The 26,200-nt window shown below is 36.5% G+C and overlaps 1 protein-coding gene across 2 annotated transcripts; it reads right to left on the reverse strand.

Annotated features, from left to right (window-relative positions):
- Positions 1-1,213: 1,213 nt before the first annotated feature.
- On the reverse strand, positions 1,214-24,881 carry FBXO47 (F-box protein 47). Of its 2 annotated transcripts, XM_043904378.1 has the most exons (11): positions 24,701-24,881; positions 22,013-22,219; positions 21,312-21,479; positions 16,282-16,358; positions 14,900-14,977; positions 11,820-11,928; positions 7,506-7,682; positions 6,033-6,179; positions 5,201-5,343; positions 2,599-2,758; positions 1,214-1,897 (listed from the first exon to the last, which is right to left on the reverse strand). In XM_043904378.1, the coding sequence occupies exons 2-11, from the start codon at positions 22,191-22,193 to the stop codon at positions 1,785-1,787; spliced, it is 1,353 nt and encodes a 450-aa protein (XP_043760313.1). In that variant the 5' UTR covers positions 22,194-22,219; positions 24,701-24,881; the 3' UTR covers positions 1,214-1,784. The 2 variants fall into 2 exon arrangements, with proteins under 2 accessions (XP_043760313.1, XP_043760314.1); XM_043904379.1 differs by lacking the exon at positions 22,013-22,219.
- Between the last annotated feature and the right edge of the window lie 1,319 nt (positions 24,882-26,200).

Raw genomic sequence — 26,200 nt, forward strand, 5'->3', positions numbered from 1 at the left:
GGGAAAAAAAGCTAATTAAAGTGTTACTTTTGTATTCTGGTATCTGACAATTTTTAATCCTTATAATTTAGTTGTGGGTGAATCCTTAAATTGAAGAGAAGAAAATGAAATCAGGATAAAAGAAAAAACTTTGTGCATAAATATACAAATACTAGACTCTGGAGAAAAAAATTCTTGCTACTGATGGAATTAGCTGGACAATCCATCAAAGAAAGGCAGTTAATTTCTGACCCCTCAAAATAAAGGTAAGTCTTTTTGCTATTAAAGTGTAGTAAAATCTTGTTACAATTCGTATTTTCTCCACAATTTTCACTCATTCTCAACCCTATTAAATCTCTTAACCCTCTTGTCGAACTGGAGAATTTCCCACAATTTCTATCCCAATTCTGTGGGTAATTTCCATATCTTCTAGTTTTGCTCTCCTTCATCAGCTCCAGAGATGATTTAAAACATCAAGGGCTCAGGAAAAGAAAGTCAGTCTCTGAGAAGTCCAGTGGGAAAGGGTGTATCTTCAGCAGGAGTAAAGTGATCAAACCCAAGGAGAAGAAAATGGGAGATCCAGGAGGGCTCCAGCATTATTTCAGCTCAATGGGCACTATTTTTTCTATTTTAATAGTAAGAGTGATGGTTGCAGATACTAGTCAAACTGAAATAGTCCTGGAGCTTCTTGGAATCCATTTACTTGAGTGAAGATAAACCTCACTCTCTCATGGATTGCTGGAACCATTCATGCTTCCAGTTTCAAGTCCTATTATTTAAAATAAGGAGAAAAGCTTTAGGAGCAGAATAGCTACTTTCTCTCATTTTATATTTTTCCTTACTTGCAACATTTCACTCAAATCCCCAGGAAAGAATAAAAGATGATTTGATTGTGTTAAGATAATATATACCTTCCTCTATTTATACGCTTTTTTAGATTATTTGTCTTAAAGAAGGACATATATGTGTGTTTGTGCATGTGTGTGTGTGTATGTGGCATATGTGTATATACACACACACACACACACACACATGTATATATACACATATATGTATGGATCTGTATATACACAAAAACATACTTCCTTTGGTTTTTGATCCATAAAAACATGAACCAATGGAGAAGGAAATGGCAACCCACTCCAGTATTCTTGCCTGGAAAAGTCCATGGACAGAGGAGCCTGGCGGGCTGAAGTCCATGGGGTTACATGACTGAGCATGTGTGCACGAGGGTGGAGGGAGATGGGTTGGTAGCAACAAAGTGGGAGAACTAAAAAAAAAAAGAAAAAACAACAACAAAAAAAACATGAACCAAACACAATGTTCTCTGTAATCATATGCAAAAAGGTGGTAAAAAAAAATATGATTTATATCTGCACAACCCAAAACATCATACTGTAAATCTTCACAAAACATTCTATGCTATGTCTATACAATCTAAGCAAAGTGAACACAGACACACTATTTGGGTCTGCTCTAATTATGTAACAGAATTTTCTCTTGCTTTGAGGATCCACACATATGGGTTAGCTGGCCCTGGATTTTTTAACACTAATGTTCCATTTAGTTTGAGAGGCACAGCTTGTTTTCTACAGAAATCTCAATACATTCTTGGGTTTGCCTGTAATTTTTATATTAGTAATGATTTAAGCAGTTGCTTCTAGAGTTTTATGCAGCTTTTAAATTCTTAGGTTACTTAGGTGATAAAAAGTCCCATGGATGCTATTCTTTGAGTGTGGAAAAGTAACACTCTTCTGATCATTAGTTCAGTGAGGTATTTTCTAAATGCAAAGATTTCTGAGTATTTAGGAAGAGAGAACATTCATGGTCAAATACAGGACCTCTTTATGGAAGCTAGCCTGAGCCTGCACAAGATGGAACAAATTCATAAAGCTTCTGTCGTCGTCATCACCATCTTCTATGCCATACACAGGAACAGACATAGAGAAAAGAAAATGACAGTTAAGTTTCTAAATATATGATTTATTCAAAACATACACATTATCCCTAACACTGTTGTAACAGAAGATTAGTTAGTGATTTTCATTAAGTTAGATGTTAACAACTGAAATCATGGAATTATATTAAGAGCACTGAATTAGAAATCAGAAAAAAAATATGCTGGTCCATACTTTATTGCTTCTAACTTCATGACCTTGGGCAAGTCAGGTAATTTCTCTAAGCCTGAGTTTTCTCCTTGGCAAATTAGGGTTAATTATCATATTTGCCACCTAATAAAACTGTGAAATAATATAATGTGCAAACTATACAAATAAAAGATATTATTATGATGGTTATAATAGTTGGTCAAGTAAGCAGGTTAAGATTTTTTGCTGTGCAGAATTATATTGGTTCCTTTCAGAGCAGACTCTTCAATTTTATGTTTTCCATTAAAACCAATACCAGATTTTAAAAGTGACAATACTACTAAAAAAAATAAAAATAAAAAAATAAAAGTGACAATACTAGAAACTAAATATATCTCATGAAAAAACTAACAATGACTGATTTTTCCATTCTTTGCTTAGGAATAAAAGTCTACACAGAATTATATTTGTCTTGAGGGAAGACTAGCATGCATTTTACTCACACTTGTGCACCATTCATGTGTATACTCACCAGACATAACTGACTGTAGCATTTCCATTATAGCACATGCAAATGCATTTGCCACACTCTGCAGGAAGTTATTTCTTTCCACTGGAGTGCTAAAGACTTTACAGACTCTTTGCATCATTTTAACTGCCCAATCCATGCAATATAGTTCTTTCTCACACACCTGGTTTAGACATACAAAGCATTGTGGTAAATTTTCATGTGAAGAAAGTTATAGAATTTGAAAATTGTATTAACAATTACTGTTTATAAGTTTAACATAATTTAATAACATAATATGTTGAGTCTATAAATGGCAAATGCTCTTATATCTAATACTCCTTTGCTTTCAAATGGTATAAATTTTGTGGGGAAAAAAGCATGAAGTAAATAAAAGCCTGGCTCAAGATTATTATAGGATACTATTAATGTAAAAAAATAATATTGCAAACAATTACTGGGAATTCCCTGGTGGTCCAGTGGTTAAGACTCTGTGCTTCCACTATGGGGGGTATGAGTTCTATCCCTGGCTGGGAACTAAGATCCCACATGCCACACGGCCAAACAAACACCAATTACTAAACATATGAAAACAAAGGCTCCTGCTCATTTATTCATTCATTCAGTAAATATTTATTGAGCACATGCTAACAGCTGGGGCTACTATGGCAAGCCATAAACACAAGGCCTCTATATTCAAGGGATCCAATGAGGGTGACAGACAAACAGGCAATTTCAATAGGCAAGAGAACTCTATGATAATATTAACTTTCTATCTTGAGAGCTATAAGGAATATTTCTCTCTTATTTAAAAAATAAATAAAATGAGGATTACATGTTTTTAGCTAAAACTGACTGAAAGGAAAAAGGTTGATTTACCAACATTCTAAATGGCAAATTGTCCAAGTAGCCAAATAACATACAGCATGAAAATAAACTATACAGTAATATAACCAAATAATGTTAATCTGACAGGAAAGATTTATTGACCACTTATTATGTATAAATCACTATACAAGACATTGTGAAAGAAGTAAGTGACATAGTTCTGGATTTCAAAGAGTTTCCCTATTTAGGGAGACAATTACCCCACAAAGATAGTAGCTTAAGATCACCAGTGGTAAATGAAGATAGTTCAGTTCAGTTCAGTCGCTCAGTCGTGTCCGACTCTTTGCGACCCCATGAATCGCAGCACACCAGACCTCCCTGTCCATCACCAACTCCTGGAGTTTACTCAAACTCATGTCCATTGAGTCAGTGATGCCATCCAGCCATCTCATCCTCTGTCACCCCCTTCTCCTCCTGCCCCCAATCCCTCCCAGCATCAGGGTCTTTTCCAATGAGTCAACTATTCACATGAGGTGGCCAAAGTATAGAAGACAAATCTGAGGTGATTTAGAGAAAATTAATGATCAGAGTTGAGATGTTAACCAGAGAACGCTTCTCCACCCCTAATGGCTTCCCCTCCATTCCTTTTGCTAGAGTGAGGCCAAAGTCACCTTCCAAAAAGTAAAATGGATAGTATCTCCCTGTTTCCTAAAATTTGTCAGCAAAGTGGCTACCGTGGTTCAAGCTCCACAGACTGGTCTACAAGGTCCCTCCTTACCTGGCCTCTCCCTTCTTATCTAAACTCACCACCTCCTCCTCTTCTGCACATTTTTCCCTTCAGAAATAATACTGAACTGCTTATAGTTCCCTGAGATAGCCATGCAATTCCAATTCTCTTTTTTTTTAGGACATCTGCTTATTAAAATAAATATTTACATTGGGAATACAGTTAATTTGGTAGCTTTCTTCACATTTTCACATCTTTTAAAAAATACTTATTTACTTATTTAGTTGTGCCAGAGCTTTGTTGCGGCATGTGGGATCTTTAGTTGCGGCATGCAAACTCTTAGTTGTGGCATGTGGGATCTAGTTCCCTGACCAGGGACTGAACCCAGGCCGCGGCAGTGACAGTGCTGCGTGCTACCTACTGGACTGCCAGGAATTCCCACACTGAATTCGTTTATGCATACTTTGGTATCTCTTAAAAGACTGTAAGCAGCTTTGGTCAGGGATCTGTTCTACTAATTTCCATAGTCCTAAAATCTTACACAGTGTATGGCCCATAGTAAACACTCAATTTGTGTTAAATGAATGGACATTAAATATATTTTTAAATGTTTTATTTTAAAAAACATTTTAACTATATAAAAGTAAAGAGAATAGTATTATAAACCCTTAGTATCCATTCTCCAGCTTCAGCAATTACAAATCTTGTTTCACTTCTACCACCACTCACTTCCACATTCCCTCCCTGATGCCCAGGAAATATCCTGGAGCAAATTATATAGGGTGCTTTATTTTTTTTTTAATGGAATCTAAGGGGAGAAAAGAATATAACTGGGCAGAGCTGTATAATGACAATTCAGATACAATGCGGGGAGAGGTTAATATAAGGAATGTCTCCAAAATATAATAGTTTGTTATATAAATTTAAAATTTTTAAGTATATATAAAAATATACTTAAATACGTATTCTTTCAAAATGTTTTGTACATATTTCAGTTCCTTCATGGCAGCTTCTTGGTAGGTCAGCTATAATGTTAAACAACTTGTTAGAAAAAACTTATTTTTTACTTACCAAAGCCAAAAAGACGATCAGCCTCGCCAGCTCAATGGTGCGTCCATTCACAGCTTTACTAGCCATGAAAGTGAAACAGATGTTGTTCCCACTTAGGATTAGGAGACGTGCATTATTCTCTAGAAGCCACTCACGAGGAACCACTTTTATTAAAGGAAAAACAGTATTTAATGAGATACTACATAATAGCTATAGTAAAGATCATTAAATACATGTAATATTATATCACTTTATTGGAAACACAATTAGTGTCAAAGGAGAATCTTGGAGAAAATGCTTTAGTTTTCCAGTTACAGCCTTTACCGGGCAAAAGAGCTTATTGCCAAGTCACAGTGACTCTCACAAATGTACTAGTAATATAGTCAAAGCATTTCTCCCACAAAGGTCAACAGACAAAGTGGTCTAATCCTGGGAAAGGAAAGAAATCTTGAGAATTTCAGAGCCTAAAGGATTATGCAGGAATGGGAAACATTGTTTCATATCTCCTGAACCAACTGGAAAGGGCTTTCCTCTTGTTCAGCATTAGGAGGTGTTTCTGAGAATTTACAAAATGGGAATAACTAAGCTAATAAAATAATGAAACTTTCAAATAATAATAACAATGAATAATATCTATAAAATTGACAAGGAAAACCGAAGGAAAGTAAATTGATTATATGCATTCTCTTTAAAAATCAAAAAGTGATTTCTGATGATAAGCCATTTGTTTCCTCTAGAGCTGTATGTATAACTTAAAAAAAAATTTTTTTAATTGCTTTATGTCCTTACAATTTTATAACTGTATTCTAATAATACATTTCTATTACTCTATGTGGTAAATATTTTTTTTTACCTGATAGTTCATCTACAAGACTGATAACATCATCTGCTGTCCATTCTTTGGTGCCTGTGTCATACAGTAATTTAATGGCATCAGCCAAACCTTTCAGACAGGATTCATCTGTAGGTTCTTCTATCATTTTCTGCCAAATCACCTGTCCTGAATGATAATTGAAACAAAAACTAGGCTATGACAGAATAGTTGCTTCTCTGATAAAGATTACATGGATTATTTAAAAAGGAAATTGGATTGCATAATGAAATCCATTACTTATACATGCTACTTTCATAATGAAAGGTCAATTCTGATAACAGTATAAATTTTAATGTTTCTGACTGATGCAATGAAGCACAGCAACAATAGCTAAATGAAGTAAAGAAAAGGTAGTTTCACCAAGCAAAACACTGTTTATGGTTCAAAGATAATGTTATCCCATAACAGAAATTAAAATAAACAATTGATAAAATCTTACTAAAATGAAATAAAACCTAGTGATAACCTTCCAAAAAGAGAGCATGCTATATTTCAGAATCTTCCAGACACTCATATCAAAACTGAGTAATCCAGTCAATTTTTTATTGTTTACCTATGACCAATACTTTTTCTGAATTATACACACAAACAAAATTTGCAAATTGGCTTCCTGCTGCTACGCAACACACTTTAAACTGGTTAAGTCCTGACATAATGCCGTGTGAACAAAAGAAATATATTCATCCAAGCAAATGTCGTGTAATGTAGTATACAGTTGTATCCACTTTAGTTATTAAGAATGATGAGAGGTCTCTCCTTGTGGCTGCAGCGTGAGAGCAGAGTATGAACTGTGGCAGCTGGAGTCATGTATTAGTTGAAAGAAGTGCAGCTGAAACTGTAACCAAAGGAGGCATTATGCTTCCAGAAAAACCACAAGGAAAAGTATTGCAAGCAATGGTGTTAGCTGTTGGATTCGGCTCTAAAGGAAATGGTGGACAGATTCAACCAGTTAGCAAGAAAGTTGGAGATAAAAAGTTCTCCCACTGGAGAAGGAAGTGGCAACCCACTCCAGTATTCTTGCCTAGAAAAGTCCACGGACAGAGGAGCCTGGTGGGCTGCAGTTCGTTGGGGTTACATGACGGTTAAATGAGCATGTGTGCACGAGGGTGGAGGGAGATGGGTTGGCAGCAATAAACTGGTAGAACTAAAAAAAAAAGTTCTCCCAGAATATGGAGGCACCAAAGTAGTTCCAGACAACAAGAACTATTTCTTAGAGTGGTGACATTCTTGGGAAATATGTTGACTGAAATTGAAATGGCATCATGTGAAGCTGCCCATTTCACTGAAGTTCTGAAATCTTTCACCATGTAAATAATTTCCATGGTTCTCTTTTATAATAACTAATGATATAAAAAAAAAATGATGAAACTAAGCAGGTACAAAATGATGTTTCCTAAAGTAAAAGTAATTAACCAGCTTTGTAACATACATCCCTAAGAAATAGATGCTCACCATCTTGAGGAGATATAGGCCCAAAGATGATATACAGTAATCTTGCCTGATTCACCATTGGCCACGGTTTCAATATACATGTCAACCAAAATGCAGAATCACTTCGATGGATCCAGTGATCAAGCAGTACGTTCCTACAGAATAGTCTGATCCTTAACTCCAGTTTTCGGGCACTTCCTATGAAGACAAAAGAATTGTAAAGCATTCTTCTTAGATTGATGTGCATAATTGGATAGATCAAAGACATACATCATTAATATGCTTTGTATTGAGAGTGTTACTTCATTTACTCTGTAAAAATTTTAGATTATCAAGGAACTACTTTTTAAAACAACTTTACTGGGATACAATTTACATACCATAAAACGTACCAATTTAAAGGACATATAATTCAACTTTTTTTCAGTATATTCATAGATATATGCAGCTATCACCAAGTTAATTTTAGAACATTGTCATTACCTCAAAAAGAAGCCCTGCTCTTTTAACTATACCTCTCCCATCCCTCTGTCCTTTATCACCCACAGCACTAACCATTACTTTCTGTCTCTATGGATTTCCTATGCTGAACTTTGATATGAAGTTATATAGTAGATGGTCTTTTGTGACTGGCTTCTTTCCAAAGCATGTTTTCAAGGTTCATCCATGTTATAGCATGAATCAATACTTCATGCTTTCTTACAGCCAAATAACATTGCATTGTATAGATATGCCACATTTTATTTATTCACCCATTGATGGTTGTCTCTACCTTTTGGCTATTATGAATAATGTTGCTATTAACATTCATTTACAAGCTTCTGTATGAATATGTTTCTCTGGAGGATATACCTAGGAATAAGATTGCTTGGTCATATGGTAACTCTATATTTAATCATTTGAAGAACTGCCAGGTTGTTTTCCAAAATGGTTGTATCATTTTGCATTCTGGCCAGCAGTGTATGAGGGCTCCAATTGCCCCACATACTCACCAACAATTGCTATCTGATGTTTTGGTTCTAGCCATCCAAGTGGGTATAAAATGGTATCTCATGTATTTCTAAAAACAACTTTATTGGAATATACATAATTTACATACCATATAACTTTAATGTACATAATTTAATTTAATGTATATAATTCAACAGTTTTTGATATATTACCTTATTTTCTTAAATTGTGGTAAAATACATATTATCTAAAATTTGCTATTTTAACCATTTTTAAAGTAAGAAATTCAGTGGCATCAATTAGAATCATGTTGTTCAACTGTTATCACTCTTACCCTATCTAGAACTTTTTTTCACCTCAAACAGAAACTTTGTGACCATTAAGCAATCACTCTCCAGCCCCCTCTCCCCCCAGTTCCTGGTAACCTCTAATCTACTTTCTGTTTTTATGAATTTGCCTGTTCTAGGTGCCTCACAGAAGTGGAACCATACAATATTTGTCCTTTTGTGTCTGACTTACTTCACTTAGCATATGTTTTCAAAAGTCATCCATGTTGTGGCCTATATCAAAACTTCACTCCTGTGAATTCCCTGGTGGTCCAATGGCTAGGATTCTGTGCACTGCTGGGGCCCAGGTTCGATCTCTAGTAAAGAAACTAAGATCCTGCAAGCCACATGGTGCGGTCAGAAACTTCACTCCTTTTTATGACTGAATAATATTCCACTATATATATATGCCACATTTTGTCTATCCATTCATCTATTGATGAACACTTGGATTGTTTCCTGGTTTTGGCCATTGAAAATAATGTTTCAGTGAATTCTGGTGTACAAATATTTGTTCAAGTTCCTGCTCTCAATTTCCTTAGTTAGGTGCCTAGGAGTGTAATTACTGGGTCATATGTAACTCTACATCTAGTTTTTTGAGGAATGACCAAACTGTTTTTCATGGTGGTGACACCATTTTACATTTTATATTCCTATACTACTTATGATCTACTTACTTGTACATAAGTGTAAATGGAAACTCTACCAACACACCAAAAACAAAAGAGCGAAAGTGAAATCACTCAGTTGTGTCCAACTCTTTGGGACCCCGTGGACTGTAGCCTACCAGGCTCCTCCCTCCATGGGATTCTCCAAGCAAGAATACTGGAGTGGGTTGCCATTTCCTTCTCCAGGGGATCTTCCCGACCCAGGGATCGAACCCAGGTCTACCGCATTGCTGGCAGACGCTTTAACCCCTGAGCCGCCAGGGAAGCCCTCACACCAAGGCCATGTGTAAATAAGTATTTCTTGATGTGTTAAGTCAAGTAGCACAGAAGTTCAGAGGAAAGAGATTATTGCAGGTCTAGGTAGATCAGGAAAGATCAAGTAAACTGGGTCTTAAAGGAGGAAAAGGAGACATGGCATTTCAGGAAACAGAGAGAATGAAAGGCATGAGGTAGAAATGTGTAAGAGAAGTCTGTGACACAGAGCAATATCCTGTGTCAAACTGATGTGGAGAGCAGTAGGCAGGAAGTCTGGAGAGGCAGGCTGGGGTTCATATGTGAAGGGCAGTGTGGCTTGCACTTTATTTTGAAGGTATCACTTGCTTAGTGTGCTGAGTCCCTCAGTCGTGTCCGACTCTCTGCAACCCCTTGGACTGCAGCCCACCAGGCTCCTCTGTCCATGGGAACTCTCCAGGTAAGAATACTGGAGTGGGTTGCCATGCCCTCCTCCAAGGGATCTTCCCAACCCAGGGATTAAACCCAGGTCTCCCGCATTGCAGGAGGATTCTTTACCAACTGAGCCACCAGGGAAACCCAAGAATACTGGAGTGGATAGTATTCCTACTACTGGAGAAGTAGCTATCCCTTCTCCAGGGGATCTTCCTGACCCAGGAATCAAACCGAAGTCTCCTGCACTGCAAGCAGATTCTTTACCTGCTGAACTACCAGGGAAGATATCAGGGAACTAATAAAACTTTCTGATCAAGAGAAGGACATGATAAAAAAAAAAAAGAAAAAAAAAAAAGAGAAGGACATGATAAATTAATTTTGCTATTGTTTCACTGGGCTTCTATATCTGCCTTAAAAAATTCTGCCATGATTTGTCTCATAATGAAATATTTCAAGCTGACAGAAAAACAGAGATACTATAACAAACATTGTATACTGATTATCTAGTTTTGTCAAATCTTAGTTATATTTGTTTCAGAATTAAAAAAAAATAAAACATTATTCATACAGTTAAAACTTTTTGTTTATCAGTCCCTATTCCCTTCTTCCCTAGAGATAATCACCATCTTGAATTGGGTTTTGTTCCTGTTGTATTAATCAGTGCTTTCTAGAGAAACAAAAGTAGCTGGATGTGTATATATACATAGGATTTGTCTTGCTTATGCAGATCACTGAAGCTTGGCAAGCCCATAATCTACAGGGTAGGTTGGCAGGCTCCAATAAGGCTGGGGGACTTCTAATTCAAGTCCAAAGACAGTCTGCTGGCAGAATTCTTTCTTGTTTGGGGAGAAGGGTAATTTTCTGTTAAAGCCTTCAAGTGATTGGATGAGGCCCGCCCACATTATGGAGGGCAATCTGCTTTACTCAAAGTCTGCAAGTTAAATGTCAATCTTATCTAAAGAACAAATTCAAACATCTAGAATACTGTTTGATTAAATATCTGGGTACCATGGACTACCAAAGCTGACACACAAAATTAACTATCATACCTCCCAACTATGTTCTTATATTTTTTTACATATGTATATAACCATAAAGAATATATAGAATTATTTTACATGTTTTTAATATGTATATAAATGGTATCATTAAAAGTATTGTTTGGTAGCCTTTTCTCTCAAATTATATTTTGAGATTTATCCATATTAAAAATACACATGGCTCTAGTTAACTCATTTTAACTATTAATGGTTTTTAATTGTATAAATATGCCACAATTCATTTATCCATTCTCTTGACAACAGGCATTAGGTTGTTGGCAGTCTTCCCTGTAATGCTCATTCTTATACACGTCTCCTTGTGCACACTGTGGGAGTTTCTCAGAGTGACATTGCTAAATTATAGATTTCTTTTAATTTTTAAAATATATTTCAGGTATATATAAAGGTTTAAAGAATATTATAATGAACACCTTTGTATCCTCCACCAGTTTAAGGAATAAAATATTATTAATATGGTTGAAGACCCTCTGAGCTGGTCTCTTTCTGTAATTACAGGCCACTTCTGCCTCACTGTCTGATTTAGTGTTTATCATTCCCTTACATCTCTTTGTCCTCTTTCTACAAGTAAACACTGCAGTTTATTTTAAAATACACTTTAGAAATATACTATTTTTTTCTATTTTAATCTTTGTATAATGTTATCTCTGAATTTTAGTTCTTTACCTGGTTTGCTGCAGACAGCTGTCTGCATCTTGCGGGACAGATTAGTCAGCTCACATAAGAAATTATAAACACGATGGCACTCGAGTTCATCCCAACCTGCTGTTAAGGTCTGAGAATGATAAAATAAAGGAAACATTGCAGATATTCAAACCATCAAATCAAAACATAAGTCACTATTGCCTTATGACCATCAACTGTTGCAGCACAAAATCAGGGTGATGTGCAATTTTTATCCAGTATGGGACTGTTAAAATTCATAGGAAATTTTATATTAAACAAAACCTAGAAATGCTCCAAAATCCAATTTCTTTGTGGTTGCATTGAGAGTCTCTTTTCAGAGAACTAAATGGTATTGAATCCTGACCTCTGACAGTTATGAGGAAAATAACAAAGTAAGGCCCAAACCCTAAAACACAACTTTAGATATCTGACTCACAACCATACTGTGGCTTAGTTTCAAACTACAGTAGAATTTAAATCAATCCCTTACGACTATACAGTGGAGGTGATGAATAGATTCAAGGGATTAGATCTGGTAGACAGAGTTCCTGAAGAACTATGGATGGAGGTTTGTAACAGGAAGTGGTGACCAAAACCATCCCAAAGAAAAAGAAATGCAAGAAGGCAAAGTGATTGAGGCGGCTTTACAAATAGCTGAGAAAAGAAGAGAAGCGAAAGGCATGGGGCAAGGGGAAAGATATACCCAAATGAATGCAGAATTCCAGAGAATAGCCAGGAGAGATAAGAAAGTCTTAAGTGAACAGTACAAAGTAATAAAGGACAATAGTAGAACTGGAAGGACTAGAAATCTCTTCAAGAAAATTGGGGATATCAAGGAACATTTCATGTAAGGATGGGAATAAAGGACAGAAATGATAATAAAGGACCTAACAGAAGCAGAAGAGATTAAGAAAAGGTGGCAAGAATACAAAGAACTATACAAAAAAGGTATAAATGACTCAGATAACCAGATGGTGTGGTCACTCACCTAGAGTCAGACATCCTTAAGTGTGAAGTCAAGTGGGCCTTAGGAAGCATTACTACAAAGCTACTGGAGGTGATGGAATTCCAGTTGAGCCATTTCAAATCCTAAAAGATGATGCTGTTAAAGTGCTGCATTCAAAATTCCAGCAACTTTGGAAAACTGAGCAGTGGCCACAGGACTGGAAAAGGTCAGTTTCCATTCCAGTCCCAAAGAAGGGCAATGCCAAAGAATGTTCAAACTACCTAACAATTGTACTCATTTCACATGCTAGCAAGGTTATGCTCAAAATCCTTCAAGCTAGGCTTCAGCAGTACGTGAACCAAGAAATTCCAGGTATACACGCTGGGTTTAGAAAAGGCAGAGGAACCAGAGACCAAATTGCCAACATTTGCTGGATCATAGAGAAAACAAGGGAATTCCAGGAAAACATCTGCTTCTGCTTCATTGACTGCACTAGAGCCTTTGACTGTGTGGATCACAACAAACTGTGGAAAATTCTGAAGGAAATGGGAATACCAGACCACCTTACCTATCTCCTGAGAAAACTGCATGCAGGTCAAGAAGCAACAGTTAGAACCAGACATGAAACAATGGACTGGTTCAACACTGGGAAAGGAGTATGACTGTATATTGTATATACAGCCTGTATATATATATAAAGACTGTATGTTGTTATCTTGCTTATTTAACTTCTATGCAGAGTACATCATGTGAAATACCAGGCTGGATAAATCTCAATCTGGAATCAAGATTGCTGGGAGAAATATCAACATCCTCAAATAAGCAGATGATACCACTCTAACGGCAGAAAGTGAAGAGGAACTAAAGAGCCTTTTGATGAGGGCGAAAGAGGAGAGTGAAAAAGCTGACTTGAAACTCAATATTGTGAAAAAAGAAGATCATGACATCCAGTTCCATTACTTCATGGCAAATAGATGGGGAAAAGTGGGAACAGTGACAGATTTTCTTTTCTTGGGCTCCAAAGTCACTGTGGATGGTGACTGCAACCATGAAATTAAAACATGCTTGCTCCTTGGAAGTAAAACTATGACAAACCTAGACAGCATATGAAAAAGCAGCGACATCACTTTGCCGACAAAGGTCCACATAGTCAAAGCTATGGTTTTTCTAGGAGTCATGTACGGATGTGAGAGTTGGACCATAAAGAAGGCTGAGTGTCAAAGAATTGATGCTTTCAATTGTGGTGCTGGCAAAGACTCTTGAGAGTCCACTGGACTTCAAGGAGATCAAACCAATAGATCCTAAAGGAAATCAACCCTGAATAGTCATCAGAAGGACTGATGCTGAAGCTCCAATACTTTGGCTACTTGATGCAAAGAGCCGATTCATTGGAAAAGATCCTGATGCAGAGAAAGCAAAAGAAGAAGGGGGCGGCAGAGGATGAGGTGGTTATATAGCATCACTGTCTTAAAGGACATGAATTTGAGCAAACTCTGGGAGATACTGAAGGACAACGAAGCCTGAGGTGTTGCACTCCATATCCGACTCTGAAACCCCATGGACTGTAGTCTGCCAAGCGCCTCTATCCATGGTATTCTCCACACAAGAATACTGGAGCAGGTTATCATGCCCTTCTCCAGGGGAACTTCCCAACTCAGGGATCGAACCTGGGTCTTTTTTGTCTCCTGCTTCAGCAGGCAGGTTCTTTATGACATGCACCACTTGGGAAGCCCCATAATAAAATCAGTTGTATCTATCATTTCCCATAGTCACAATTTTTAAAATACAGTTGATTTCTAAAATCACATCTTTAATAACTAGCCCAAGACTTAAAATTCATTACACATCCACACTCTGTATCCCACAATATTTCCAGTCATTACAATTGGCTGGAAACTTCAAGGACATTGGTATAGAGCATATAATTGTTAGCATTTCTTACTAGTGAGAAATCCAAGAAGAAAACCTGAGGTGGCAAACATATTAACACATTCTCAAACCTTTACAATGTTATTTTGTTTTCTTTTTAGATTATTATCACTTTTATTATTTTATAGAAAGACAGATTACATACTATACTTATTAACAGTTCAAAAAGAATTCCTTTTCTTTTTTCAGTAAATAAAAAATGTACCTGTAAAAATATGCCATAACATAGTAATCCTACACATTGCAAAGGAGATGCACATCCATTGAATTTAAAACAGGAAACCTATAAAGAGAACAACTATTAATTCCTCCTTTTCAGTGGAACTGTACAATGATTTGACATTCAAATTAAGTGGAAATATGCAATGACCTTTTTCGATCTTAACTGAAAATAACTAAAACAATATATAACTGATTAGTATCATGTTACATAGGTGGAGGATTATGAAAAAAGGATAAAACAAAGTCTCTGCCTCAAGGAGCTCACAATTTATTTAGGACAATATACACACCTGAAGCTATTTTTACATTTCAGGTTAGAATATGTACAAATGCTACAATGACCAAATAAACATATCAGACATGATGAAATCAGGGAAAGGATCATTCTGAGAATGATTTAAAAAGCTTATGAATGATGTAAAACAAGTAATGTCTTTAATGTCTTTAAGTGGGATTCAAATATAATGAGTAGATAGTATTGGTGAGGGAAACAATAAAGGGAAAATTATACAGAGGTAAAAATAAAAAAGGTTCCTCTGGAAAGAAAGATATGAGCAGCTTAGTCAGGCTCAAGATAGTAGCAATTAAGCTTGCACTGTCAAAGGGAACCTAAATACCACCTATGGACTTTGGACCTTATTGTGATGAAATTGAGTAACCACTGAAAGATTTTTTTTTTTTTTCCACTGAAAGATTTTTAAGCAAGAAAATTAAATTGATGAAAGTGATTCAGCATATAGAATGTCTTGGGGAGTGAAGAAATGTATGGCAGGAAGATCATCTTGGAAGTTGCTGCAATAACATAGAGGCTGAAGTTAATGCCAACACTGACATGAAAAAAGCCAGTGGAAACAGTTTGCATACTATTGAGTGTAAAATTGAATCAGCAATAGTAGATATATATTTGGACTTATATAATAAAACTCAATGTCTAACAGAGATTATGCCCTAACACATTAATACACATTTCCAAGTCATAAATTATCATAAAAGGATTGTCACTTTATATATTAAAAATGCTTTTAATATTTAAACAGCAAAATGTTAACATGTGGAAATTATTTTCATTTTAATAAAATATCTACATCATCACTTTAAAACATCTTCAGAATTCCCACAAGGTAAAAATATTTTTACTACTTTGATAAACCTAATAAACTTGAGTGAAAATACTCCTATACTACATTTTGGTGTTTTATAATCTGAGTACTTGGTAAAGTATTAATTATCATCAATCAATTTTCAGTATTAACTCATGAAATTCCATGAAAATAAATACAGATTTAAAATGAGTATAAGACATTAATAATAAAACATCTTTACTGGAAATCAAGATTGTGAACTAATTTAGAAGTATGATCTTACATCTGCAAGTATCTTGTGAATGTACTTTAGTCTGTCCTTTGTGGGTAGCAGCAATGTACATCTTTTAAATAGTAGACCTGAGAAAGTAAAGAGACACATGAAAAAAATTACAATAATATAATTAACTTAAGAATATCTATAAAAAAAAAAAAAAAGAATATCTATAACTCACAGCATAATGTTTCCTGAAAGTGAGATGTACCGTAGTGGACTGTGAGCTGATATCAGTGTTTTTAAGGGGAAGTTTGGGAGGAAGCGTGCACTATACTTGTAATATGTGGTGTTTACCAAGGATGACTCTGGTATTCAGCCAAGAGGCTATGACATGAAATCTTACAAAAAATTGTGAAATTGGTGCTATAGAATAGATTTAAGAAAGCATTTCAATTTAAAAAGATAACAATGGTGGACTACATGGACTGTAGTCTGCCAGACTCCTCTGTCCATGGGATTCTCCAGGTAACAATACTGGAGTGGGTTGCCATTTCCTTCTCCAAGGGACCTTGCTGACCCAGGCATCAAACCCGGTCCCTTGCATTGCAGGCAGATTCTTTACCCACCGAGCTACAAGGCAAGCCCCCCAAAAGACAACAATAACCAAATACAAAACACAATTGGGAAACTCTACTGTCTTTATTCCATAAAAAACATATTTCAGTATCTCTTTTTTTCCCCTGGTATCTCTTAAAATTAACCTCATGTCCACAAGGGAAAATATTTTAAGAATTGCTAATGGAATGAGTGAGAGAAGATATTTTATATTCCTTTCTCCAAATACTGTACAAAAACTTAGTCATAAGTACTTGAAATTTCAGAGATTAGAAGGCTTTTTTCCCCTCACAGAAAGTATCCAGTTTGGATGAAATATTTATCTCTTTCTTTAAAGATATCCTTTTACGGGGCTTGCATGTTAAGAATGTATAGAATTTTGTGTTTACATATTTTTTTAAAAAGCCTTTAATTTCCCAGTGAGCTATGTAACTTGAACTACAGTGACAGGAAGTGTATGATTTGTTTTCTCTAACTTTAAGTGTTCTGTTCTCCTAAAATGGCAATATATTGTTAACATTCCTATAAGGGCAAATATCCTCAAACTAAAAATAAGATATATGGTTAAGAAAACGCATACCTGAATATCATGACTTTCTTTAGTCTTCATCTTCTCTGCATTTACTTTTTTACATAATATAATAAACTTTATATAATTCTGTAGAATCTAAGGGAATTGAACTTATTTTTAGAAGTTGCTATGTTTGGGCAACACATTATCAGGATTGCATTTTAAAGATAAACCCTTCTTATTTTTGTACATAAAAAGACATTTTCAGTGTTTGGTTTTCAAGCTGAGTTCTTTTCCTTTCATGTTCTGGCATCCAGTCCCAAGGCATATCATAGCCGGGGAATTGTAAACTCTAATTGCATGCTTGTTGCTTTTTAAATGTAGAATGCCTATTTTTAAGGATTGCAATTTCCCATAAAAACCAATGCCGGTTGACTTATTTATTTTTTAACACAGGTGCTCTGTTATACTCTTTAGAGACCAACTTCTTTAATTTCTTCTCACTAAAATAGAACAGATGTACTGTTCTTTTCACATGGGCCATCTGCTCTGTTTTGTATGAAGCAGCAAATTAAAATGTATAAACCCCAGAATGAAGAATTCTGAAAATGTTATTTTAATGTCGGAAAACAAGAACAGAGGAATGGCTATGTGAGGAAATGGTAAGTACATCAAACATTTATCTAAAGAATCAGTCATAAGCTAGCTGTCTGCACCAAATTTAAATGGAAGGTTGAAATCATTACACAAATAAAATCATGTTTAAAAGCTACCTTTAAAGATCAACACATATCTATATATTTTTTTTCATATCTATATTTTTAACTGAATTATCCACAAAATTGTCTTAATGCTTTTGTTTTTTGTTTGTTTATGCAATTGAGCCTGGTCAGGGAGAAAAAACTCTTTCTAATTAAACTAAAGAATAAGCTTTTCCCAAGTACCACTTCCTCCACAACTGATGATGTTTGAAAAAAGATATTTACAATAAGTGGCAAAAAGTAATTGATGTATTCTTTTGCAAGCTTTACCAAGCTTAATCATAAGTACTGAGAGCAATAACATTATAACAAGATCACACACTTTTCATTTAGTCTTATTAAGTATACTTATCAAATACAGTTTGATGTATTTCACGTCTATGCCGTCTTATTTCATTATTTGAAAACTAGGCATCCTTGGGCTACTAAAAGGTAATATTCACTTAACTTACTCTCAACATCAGATATTCAGTTTCATTGCCATGTTTTGATTAACTACGGGTAGCTTCATAATTAAACTGGTGTCATCAAGTCAAAATTAGAATTTTATGTTAGCACTCAGGAAGAATGAAATCAATGAATGGGATGAAAGATATAAAAGATTACAAATCCAGGGAAGAAACTGTCCACAACTTCCTTTGCTAAAGTTAATTTAATAATAGCATAATGATTTATTAGTAAATGCATAGCATCCTTAAGAAAGGAAACCACTGTTTCTGATAACAGAATAATCATTTTCCACAATAATATATTTAAATTTATTTTATATTTTTAAAAACTAGATTACGGTTGAAAAGGAAAAGAAATACAGAGATAAAACTCATCATATCCACACAAAATAAAGGACAGAAATACATCAATTCCCTAAACTGGTAAGCCACCAGATGATAAGCTTCAATGACACTGTATCCACATGAAGTCACAAGGACGGACATTTTAAAATGCATTCTCTGGAGAAGGAAATGGCAACCCACTCCAATATTCTGCCTGGAGAATCCCATGGAGGGAGGAGCCTGGTAGGCTACAATCTACGGAGTTGCAGAGAGTCAGACACGACTGAGCTACTTCACTTTCACTTTCTTTCAAATAAGCAAATAAATTGATGTGTTTGCTGAAATACAAACTATTTTCAAAAAAAAAAAAAATAAAATAAAATAAAATGCATTCTCATCTTTAAAGGTAATGTAAGGGACTGTTGTCTGAGGAGGCCTTACAAATAGCTGAAAAAAGAAGAGCAGTGAAAGGCAAAGGAGAAAAGGAAAGATAAACCCATTTGAATACAGAGTTTCAAAGAATAGCAAGGAGAGATAAGAAAGTCTTCTTAAATGAACAATGTGAGGAAATAGAGGAAAACAATAGAATGGGAAAGACTAGAGATCTCTTCAAGCAAACTAGAGATACCATGGGAACATTTTATGTAAAGAAGGCACAATAAAGGACAGAAAGGGTATGGACCTAAGAGAAGCAGAAGAGATTCAGAAGAGGTGGCAAGCATACACAGAAGAACTGTACAAAAAAGGTCTTAAAGACCCGGATGACCACAATGTTGTGACCACTCACCTAGAGCCAGACATCCTGAAGTGTGAAGTCAAATGGGCCTTAGGAAGCATTATTACAAACAAAGCTAGGGGAGGTGATGGAATTCCAGTTGAGCTATTTCAAATCCTAAAAGATAATGCTGTTAAAGTTCTGCACTCAGTATGCCAGCAAATTTGGAAACTCAGCAGCGGCCACTGGACTGGAAAAGGTCAGTGTTTATTCCAGTCCCAAAGAAGGGCAATGCTACCTAACAATCACACTCATTTCACATGCTAGCATGGTTATGCTCAAAATCCTTCAAGCTAGGCTTCAACAGTATGTGAACAGAGAACATCTAGATGTACAATCTGGGTTTAGAAAAGGCAGAGGCACCAGAGATCAAATTGTCAACATTTGCTAGATGACAGAGAAAACAAGGGAATTCCAGGAAAACATCTGCTTCTGCTTCATTGACTGCACTACAGCCTTTGACTGTGTGGATCACAACAAACTGTGGAAAATTCTGAAAGAGATGGGAATACGAGACCACCTTACCCATCTCCTGAGAAGTCTGTATGCAGGAAAAGAAGCAACAGTTAGAACTGGGCATGAAACAATGGAATGGTTCAAAATTTGAAAAGGAGTACGTCAAGGATGTATACTATCACCTTGCTTATTTAACTTATATGCATCATGTGAAATGCTGGGCTGGATGAACCCCATGCTGGAATCATGACTACTGGGAGAAATATCAATAATCTCAGATATGCAGATGACACCACCCCAATGGCAGAAAGCGAAGAGGAACTGATCAAGTTTCTTGATCAAGATGAAAAAGGAAAAGTGAAAAAGCTGACTTAAAACTCAACATTCAAAAAATGAAGATCACGGCATCCAGTCCCATCACTTCATGACAAATAGATGGGGAAAAAGTGGAAACAGTGACAGACTTTCTTTTCTTGTGCTCCAAAATCACTGGATGATGACTGCAGTCATGAAATTAAAAGACACTTGCTCCTTGGAAGAAAAGTTATGACAAACCTAGACAGTGTATTAAAAAGCAGAGATATCACTTTACTGACAAAGGTCTGTATAGTCAAAACTATGGTTTCTCCAGTAGTCACGGAGGGATGTGAGATCGGACCATAAAGAAGCCTGAGCACCAAAGAAATGATGCTTTGGAATTGTGGTGCTGGAGAAGACTCCCAAGAGTTCCTTGGACAGCAAGGAGATCAAACCAGTCTATCCTAAAGGAAATCAACCCAAATATTCATTGGAAGGACTGATGTTGAAGCTGCAGCTCCAACCCTTTGGCCACCTGGTGCGAAGAGCTGACTCACTGGAAAAGACCCTGAGGCTGGGAAAGACTTAGGGCAGCAGGAGAAGAGGGTGACAGAGGATGAGATGGTTGGATGGCATCACCAACAAGACTTTGAGCAAACTTCGGGAGATACTGAAAGACAGGAACCCTGGTGTCCACAGGGTCGCAAAGAGTTGGACACAACTGAGCGACTAAACAATAAACAAAAGGATTGCTGTTAAGGGAAAGTCCTCATACTGGAAGAGTAAAACTGTCATGGAAATAGGAAGTATTCCATTTCCCACAGGCCTTATAGAATTGCATAATAAAACCCCCTTAATTAAGTATGGTTCTTTACCTGTTACAATTCTTATTTTATTACATAAATTACCTAGAGATTTGTAGTGATCCAATATAGTGATGTCTTCTCTGTCAGGCAGCTCAGGGTCATGAAAATCCTGTAGTAAAAGTCTTTTGCTTCCTGATGAGGTTGAGATATAATTAATAATGTGCTGGCTGACTGTTTTGGACACCATGCTTAGCATGCTGATATCCTTCACTATCAAAAGAAATATACATATATACATATATGTGAATGGCTTAAATACAAGAACATCACTATTAGCAGTCTATGAACTTACAGGTTAGCTCATTAACAATGCTACTAAATAACACTACTATTAATAATACTACTAAAAATAAATAATAAAAGTGGGGAAAAGGGTGAAATCTTAAAATTGTTTGAAATCTAGTTCTCAATGCATTAGAAACAGTTGGGGATGTAACAGTCAAATTACCATGTCATTATAATTAGAAGCATGCTTTAAGGAGTCTGAGTATCATATTTTCTCTGAGTACCACTTACCTAACAATGATGAAATTAAAAAAATAAACTAAATGTGAATACAGACAGGGAGGCCTGGTGTGCTGCAGTCCATGGGGTCGCAAAGAGTCGGACTTGACTGAGAGACTGAATTGAACTGAAATGAACACCATTAATATTCTAGCGGGGTCTAAGATGACAAACTACTTCTTGGGGAAAATAAAATATTCCATTATCCATGTTGCCTACTTAGAGTCGCCAAACCTCACCTGACAAATATTTTAGAATTATTTGGAATATTTCCACTGGCAAGGCTTTAAAATTTCCAAGCGTTGATAAGGGCTGAGAATCTGAGTCAAAGGTGTTAGAAAAATAGCTGGATCGACGATTACTACGTCTATATTTCTGGTTAGGAATCAAAGTGAAACTGGTATTTACTCTAGACGCCATCCTCTTCCTTATCTCATGAATTTATCCTGATTAGAAAAAAAAAGCACAAGAGACAAAGAAAAAGGAAATTATATTGATGAAGTGATGTTGTTTCTTTAAATGGAAAGATTCATATTTTGATGGGTAATAGTTATCTCTCTATATTTACAGAACTTTTAATGTGATGTCCAGTATATGGCATTCCAACCAGTAGAGTCTATTTATTCATTCCAGATGATATGAAATACTTAAAAATCTTTCCCCTCTTAGCCAGATATTTTAGACAGAGTTTTAGTAGAAAATGAGGTATGTATTTAGATGAAATGTATTCTAAGAAAAGAAATGTGACATTTTCAAAAAGCAAAAGAATTAACACAAAAAATTATAATTTCAATCCATTCAATATTTGTCAATTAGTATGTTGTTTTTACTTTAATTCTTAAAAAATTCAAAGTATTAATGTAGAATTAAAACTTTTCTATTTTTTAAAAACTTAATACTGACATGTTCTTTTGTTGGAACCATAAAAAAAATAGACTTTAGTTTGCAGCTTTTTAAAACTGACTAGCTCTAACAGATTAAGATGGTTTCATTATGATTCACTATGTGTGGTGAAATCAAAGTTTTGTAAAATAATAAGACTAGAATAAATTAATGAATAATTTTCCCTCAGTATCACTTTTGTTTAATAACAGCTAATAATGAAACTTCAATACTTTGGCCACCTGATGCGAAGAACTGACTCATTAGAAAAGACCCTGATGCTGGGCAAGACTGAAGGTGGGAGGAGAAGGGGACGACAGAAGATGAGATGGTTGGATAGCATCACTGACTCGATGGACATGAGTTTGAGTAAGCTCTGGGAGTTGGTGATGGACAAGGAAGCTTGGTGTGCTGCAGTCCATGGCATTGCAAAGATTGGACACGACTAAGCGATTGAACTGACTGAACTGACAAGTCTTAGGAAGGACCTACATAACTTATTTCCTAGAAAGAATTTTATTGAAGTTACTAGTAATTCACTTACACTAAACAATAATTCTTTTTTAAAAATGGTATTTTTCACACACACAGTGACTTTGTGTCATTCCTTTTCCTATTCAGAAAACACTGTCTTTTGTAAATATACATGCATAACTATAACTCCAATCTAGGGCTCCTTATTTCTGAAGAAACAACTAAGACATTTCATTAAAGAGTTACAAATATATCTGACCAAAATGCATTTTCTCCTTTTGGCACAAAATTGCTAAAAAATCACATTGCTACTTATTCATCTAAAAGGTTACATGTCAATTTACATCAAGTTAAAACCAGCTATACAATTGAAAATGTGGCCAAGAAATTTAGTGCTTAGTGAAAAGCATATTGTGAATTTCCTTTAAAACTATACCCTACATAGTGCTTTGCTAGTAGATATTTTAAAATAATCATTAAAATTACACAAGTAAAAAAAAAAATAAAAATAAAATTACACAAGTAATACGCACTGTCAAAAATTTTTACAAAATACAGCAAAACAAAAAGAAGAAAATTAAATTCATTTGGTTTTTAGCACAAAATCAAGCCCTTTGACTTACATCATTCTAGAGTTTTCCATGTTTTTTACAAAAACAGAGGAAATCACTGTTCACACTATTTTGTAATCCTTTTCAGTTGTAATTAAAATTGTAATTTCTTTCCATACCAATAGATATATTTCTACAAGTATATATTTTTAAAAGGACTGCATGGGATTTCACCAAATGAAAGAATATAAATTTATTCAATCCATAAGATTGTTTTTAACTTCTCACAGTAGCATTTTTCATTATAGTAAAATATACACCTGGCCTAGGTTTTTTTCTGTTTCTCTGAGCACTGTGTAACCTGGGACTTGGGTGGGAGCCTGTGGGCTCTTCAGAAACACACTGACACCTAAAACCTGGGGGGATTTAGTGTGTCAACCACACGCTGTATATATTTTTAAACCTCTGAGAGGAGTAAAACAAAGTGATCTAAATTCTGCTAAAACTAAAGTCTCCTCTTAGAATTCCTTCTTTTTCTCACTCAGACCTGAACGTTCCAGGGGAGATAACAAGACTTTCTGAAAATCCTAAAGGTGTAATCCCAAATTATTTCTGGTTTCCTCTCAGCCCTCTAGAGAATGAGAATCACGAACCCAAATAATCGTAATACGATGACGTTTCAGTGCCCTGTTCCATCTCACTACTTTTGCCCACGTTTGAAAGGCTTTAAGCACCTCTTGGATGAACTTTTCTCCCTCTTCTCAGAGAAAACTTTCCAACAGCAATTCACTAGGATTTCTATTTTGTTTTAACATAAGATAACCCTTTGAAGAGACCCATCCCCCCCTGCTCCGGAATAAGCTCAAAATACCTTCAAAGAGGTAAACTAGGGAGCCCATAAAAGAAAAACTGCCCAATTTAAGAGCCAAACCACACTGGGATGCATTTTTTTACTGTCTCCAGTCCATGGAAAGATGAAACTATCTCCAGAAATTACTGGGGGAAAAAAATTTTTTTTACCACAGATTTTGACAGTTTTCCGGCTAAAGGATCACAGGAAAATGGGACTTAGTCGTTCTGCCCCATCTCCTCAAATTTCTTAATATTTAGAAAAGAAAGTATTTCCTCAAGGTTTTGCCGCCAGGAAGAGCGAAAGTCCGGCTCCCGTCAGCTCCGAAGCTGCGTTCCAGTCTCGCAGGCGCCCCCTGGGCCTCGAGAATATTTTAGAATCCTCCCAGGAGCCCCAGCGGGAAGAAGGCCCCGCCCCCGGATTCCAAAGTGCCGTCCTCCCTGAGGAATATTTCAGAACCCTCCCTTGAGCGCCCTCAGGAAGGAGACTCCGCCCCTTATAAATATTAAGATTACCTCACAGACCCACCCACTTCATGAATAATCAACGAGGACAAAGTTGGTCTTTGGCTCCAGAACCTAAGCCAAAGACACTCGTTGCTTCTGGCTGTTAACAGGAAGGGGTGGAGCCGTTAGAAACGGGAGTGCGTGCGTGCTAAGTCACGTCAGACTCTAAGACCCCATGGGCTGTGGCTCGCCAGGCTCCTCTGTTCGTGGAATTCTCTGGAGTGGGTTGCCATTCACCTTTCCGGGGGATCTTCCCGATCCAGGGATTGAACCGGCGTCTCTCAAGTCTCCTGCATTGGCATTCGGGTTCTCTGGAATGGGTTGCCGTTCACCTTTCCAAGGGATCTTCCCGATCCAGGGATTGAACCGGCGTCTCTCAAGTCTCCTGCATTGGCATTCAGGTTCTTTACCATTAGCGCCATCTGGGAAGCCCAGAAACGGGAGGAGAGGATGCAAAATGAAGAGCCCCAATGTGGTGAACCGCACATCTGTTCCAAACAATTTCCTTTCCTTTTAATCTAGTTAAACTGGGTTTTAAATCCAGGCCCCCCCCACCCCCTGGTGGCTCAGACGGTAAAGAATCCGGCTGCAATGCAGGAGACCTGGGTTTGGTCCCTGGGTTGGGGAGATCCCCTGGAGAAGGGAACGGTTACGCACTCCTGTATTCTGGCCTGGAGAATTCCATGGACAGAGGGACCTGGCAGGCTAGTCCACGGGATCACAAAGAGTCGGACTCGACTGAGCCACTTTCGCTCCCCCTCACTCCCCCCCCCCCCCGCCCCCCAGCCAAGACGGTAAGTTACTAAGTTACGAGAGCTTTCATGAAAACTTCTTTTGGGGAAAACCCCCAATGTTCCTTTTTAAACCTACCTGGGTGCCTAGAACAAAGAAGGATGAGTGCCTCCATCATCTCAAGATGGAGTCCAAGACAAATCTTCCTTGCTTGGTCCTCCTCCTCCCTTGAAGAATAAGTTCTCATTTGTTTATTCATTCATTGGCAATTTATTGACACCTGCTTTGGGCCAGTCACAGGATCAGGTCTTAAGGGTACAACAGAGAACAAGTCATATGTGTTCTGCCTTACTGGAGCTCATTAGTCTAATGGGAAATACAGAATGAACAGACAAAATAAACTACAGATGGAGAGCAGTGTTACGGAGGAAA

Source organism: Cervus elaphus, chromosome 5, assembly GCF_910594005.1.
Source record: "Cervus elaphus chromosome 5, mCerEla1.1, whole genome shotgun sequence".
NCBI classification, from domain to species: Eukaryota; Metazoa; Chordata; class Mammalia; order Artiodactyla; family Cervidae; genus Cervus; species Cervus elaphus.

Excerpts from the sequence above, each read along its gene's own strand:
- FBXO47 (XM_043904378.1), bottom strand. The coding sequence starts at position 22,193 with ATGGCGTCTAGAGTAAATACCAGTTTCACTTTGATTCCTAACCAGAAA. Across the intron at positions 16,359-21,311 it reads GGATCACTACAAATCTCTAG|GTCTACTATTTAAAAGATGT; the intron begins GTAATTTATGTA and ends TTACTTTCTCAG. Across the intron at positions 6,180-7,505 it reads GCCTATATCTCCTCAAGATG|GACAGGTGATTTGGCAGAAA; the intron begins GTGAGCATCTAT and ends ATTATCATTCAG.